Here is a 3,019-nt window from a genome sequence, read left to right as displayed (position 1 = left end):
CGACGCGACTCATCCAATGGGTAAAGGAAATTTGGGGCGGGGTCCTCAAGGAATTGCCTGAGGTGCAAGTTTTACCTAGAGGCTGGTTTGCCCTTCACTTTGCAAAGGAGAACTATACAGACTTGGTGCTGGCTAGGTATTGGCATATTGATATGGCACCGATACTGTTAAAGAGATGGAGCCCTCTCTTTGATCTAGAGAGAAGAACAAATTGGTGCTGGTCCATTGTGGGTTCGACTGCCGGGGCTCCCTCTACAGTACTGGAGTGAGGAGGTCTTCATTCGCATTGGCAATGCACTGGGATCATATCTTGACCATGATCGAACATTCGTAGAGTCAAGGAACAGAACCCTCGCTCGCATCTTGGTATATTTGGATACCCGCGAAGGTTTGGAGGAGAAGATCACCCTGCACTGGGGGAAATATACAAGGGTTCAGATATTGGACTACGAAGGGGTTCCATTTAGATGCCGCCGCTGCCACAAGGTGGGGCATATATTCAAGGACTGTCCACTCAACAAGAAACAAGAAGAAACCCCTGCTCCATCCAATGTACCCTCGAGGACTATCTCGTCGGTCACACTGCGTACTCCGGCGCCTGGACCTCCCATCAGCAACCCTCAAAATGTACCAGGAGTAGCTCGCAGAACTCTCTCACCACCGGTCACCAGATCTCGGGCCGCTGCTGCAGCTGCCACTGCATCGGGTACATCTCTCTCTCCCCCCTTATCCTGTATTTCTTTTTGCTCCTCATTGCATACTCCATCCATGTCTGTAGCATATTTCACTTTACCCACTTCTCTGGTATATGCTCCATCGGCGCCCTCTTTGCATTCTCTCCCCTCGCCATCCACTTCACCGTCCTCATCACGGGGGTCAAAGCACCATTATAATCTTCGCCCTCGCTTCCATTCCCATGGATCTCATCTAAAAATTGCTGGTTTGGGTCTTGTATCATTCGGGTCGACTCCCTTGACTGCCCGGGGGAGAAAATCATTTTTGTCTAAAGCTATCAGGCATGCTGGAGCGGAGGTGGCCTCTAGCCGCCAATCTACTATTGATGGGGTTCTTAGAGCAGCGAACACCCCTGGAAATCTCCCTCCATGAAGTACCTTTCCTTTAATTGTAGAGGCTTGGCTAGTGCCTCCAAGAAACTATCTCTGCGTAGAATATTTGAATATGTTCCTGTTAACATCTTTCTCCTCCAAGAAACCCTCAACCTGATTGACTCCATTACCGATTCATTATCCTCCATTATCCTGGGATGGCAGTTTTTGGCTATGGATTCTACTGGCAGATCGGGGGGTCTTGCGATATGCTACAATCCATCAACCATCAAAGCTCAAGCTTCTTGGGGAGGTCAAGGGTTTATGGGAATAGACCTCTTCTCGGCTGACCTAGGGACCAGTCTAAGGGTTATTAACATATACGGCCCCTACCAACAAAGGGAGAATTTTTGGAATCATTTGTTGGGCCTATCTATATTCTCTGCTAACAACATCATTATTGGGGGAGATTTAAACTTCTCCTTGGGATATGGTGAATTTTGGGGATCCATGGCTCAAGTAGACTCGATCACAGGTTATATGACAGACCTTCTGGAGTGACATAACCTGATTGATGTCCCTATGCACAAACCACTTCCTACTTGGAGGAACAGAAGAATTGGAGAGGCTGCACTTGCCCGTAGATTAGACAGATTTATCATGAAAGGACCCCTTATACAACAACTGCATTTCTACAAACAATGGGTGGGAACTGGTGGCATTTCGGATCATTATCCAATATACCTAGAGATTTTGGGACCTCATAAAAAGCCAAAAGCCCCATTCAAGTTCAATCACGGCTGGCTACAGGATCCTTCATATGTCAATATGGTCAAGGAATTTTGGACTCAAAATCCGATTGATAGGTCAGAATCCTTGGCAAAAGGTTTCTGCTCCAATCTATCACAGCTCAAGCACCTCTCTATTAATTGGGCCAGAGAAAAATACCAAAAGGAAAATTCAGCCCTTCTGCTCATAGAATCTGAACTCTCCTCATTATTGGACGAACGAGGATTGGGGTTTTCCACAGCAGAGGACAAATCCCACCTGGTGGATCTAGAAAACCAGAAGGCAAAAATATTAAAAGATCGAGAGGAATCCATTCGCCTTCGTAGCAGAGCCATCTGGTTAAAAGCAGGGGATGACAACACTCGTTTCTTCCATAATTATGCAAAAGGTAGAAAGGTCAAAAATACAATCTGGAATATCCCATTGCCAGAGGGTGGAGTAGCAGACTCCTTCAATAAGCTCTCACATCTGGGATCTTCACATTTCAGGAATCCCTACAAACAACCCCTTGGCTCGACTATTGCTGATATTATCAACATTGCAAGACACTTCCCCAGGTTTGTTAATGAGGACGAGACGGAGGCATTATATGATCCAGTGACACCTGGGGAACTAGAGGGCACAATAAAATGGTTCAAAAAGGAGAAAAGCCGGGCCCGGACAGTTGGACCATTGAGTTCTACATTGCTTTCTATGAACTTCTTAGCCATGATTTACTAAGGGTTGTGGAGGAATACAGGGCATCTGGGTCACTTTACATTGCCATCAATTCGACATTCATAGCCCTTATTCCCAAATCAGATTCCCCTTCCTCCTTCGATGATTACCGCCCCATCTCCCTGTGTAATGTGCTCTACAAGATCATCTCCAAGATCATCGCTAACCACCTCCGACCTATTCTGTCCCGCAATATTGCCCCTCAACAATTTGCTTTCCTTGAACATCGTCAGATACATGAAGCCATTGGTTCGGCTCAAGAAGCTTTTCACACCATTTGGACCAGGAACCATAAAGCCATTATCCTAAAGATTGACTTAGCAAAGGCATTTGATCGTGTCAGCTGGCTCTACATCAAGATGCTCCTCATCCACCTGGGCTTCCCCATCAATTTCATTAACTGGATCATGGCTTGTATCACCACCCCCACCTTCAGTGTTCTAATAAATGGGTCGGCATCTCAGTTT

At 46.4% G+C, this 3,019-nt stretch overlaps 1 protein-coding gene across 1 annotated transcript; it reads left to right on the top strand.

Annotated features, from left to right (window-relative positions):
- The first annotated feature begins 1,628 nt into the window (after positions 1–1,628).
- Positions 1,629–2,555, top strand: LOC149237772 (uncharacterized). Its single transcript, XM_089369390.1, has one exon. It carries the CDS (start codon positions 1,629–1,631, stop codon positions 2,553–2,555), a length of 927 nt encoding a protein of 308 aa, XP_089225516.1.
- Positions 2,556–3,019: the final 464 nt, after the last annotated feature.

This window comes from Pinus tabuliformis, chromosome 8, assembly GCF_031772625.1.
Source record: "Pinus tabuliformis cultivar Carrire ecotype Pingquan chromosome 8, CPIR1, whole genome shotgun sequence".
In the NCBI taxonomy this organism is placed as follows: domain Eukaryota; kingdom Viridiplantae; phylum Streptophyta; class Pinopsida; order Pinales; family Pinaceae; genus Pinus; species Pinus tabuliformis.
The sequence above is the reverse complement of the archived record's forward strand: the minus strand, read 5'-3'. Positions and strand labels throughout refer to the sequence as shown.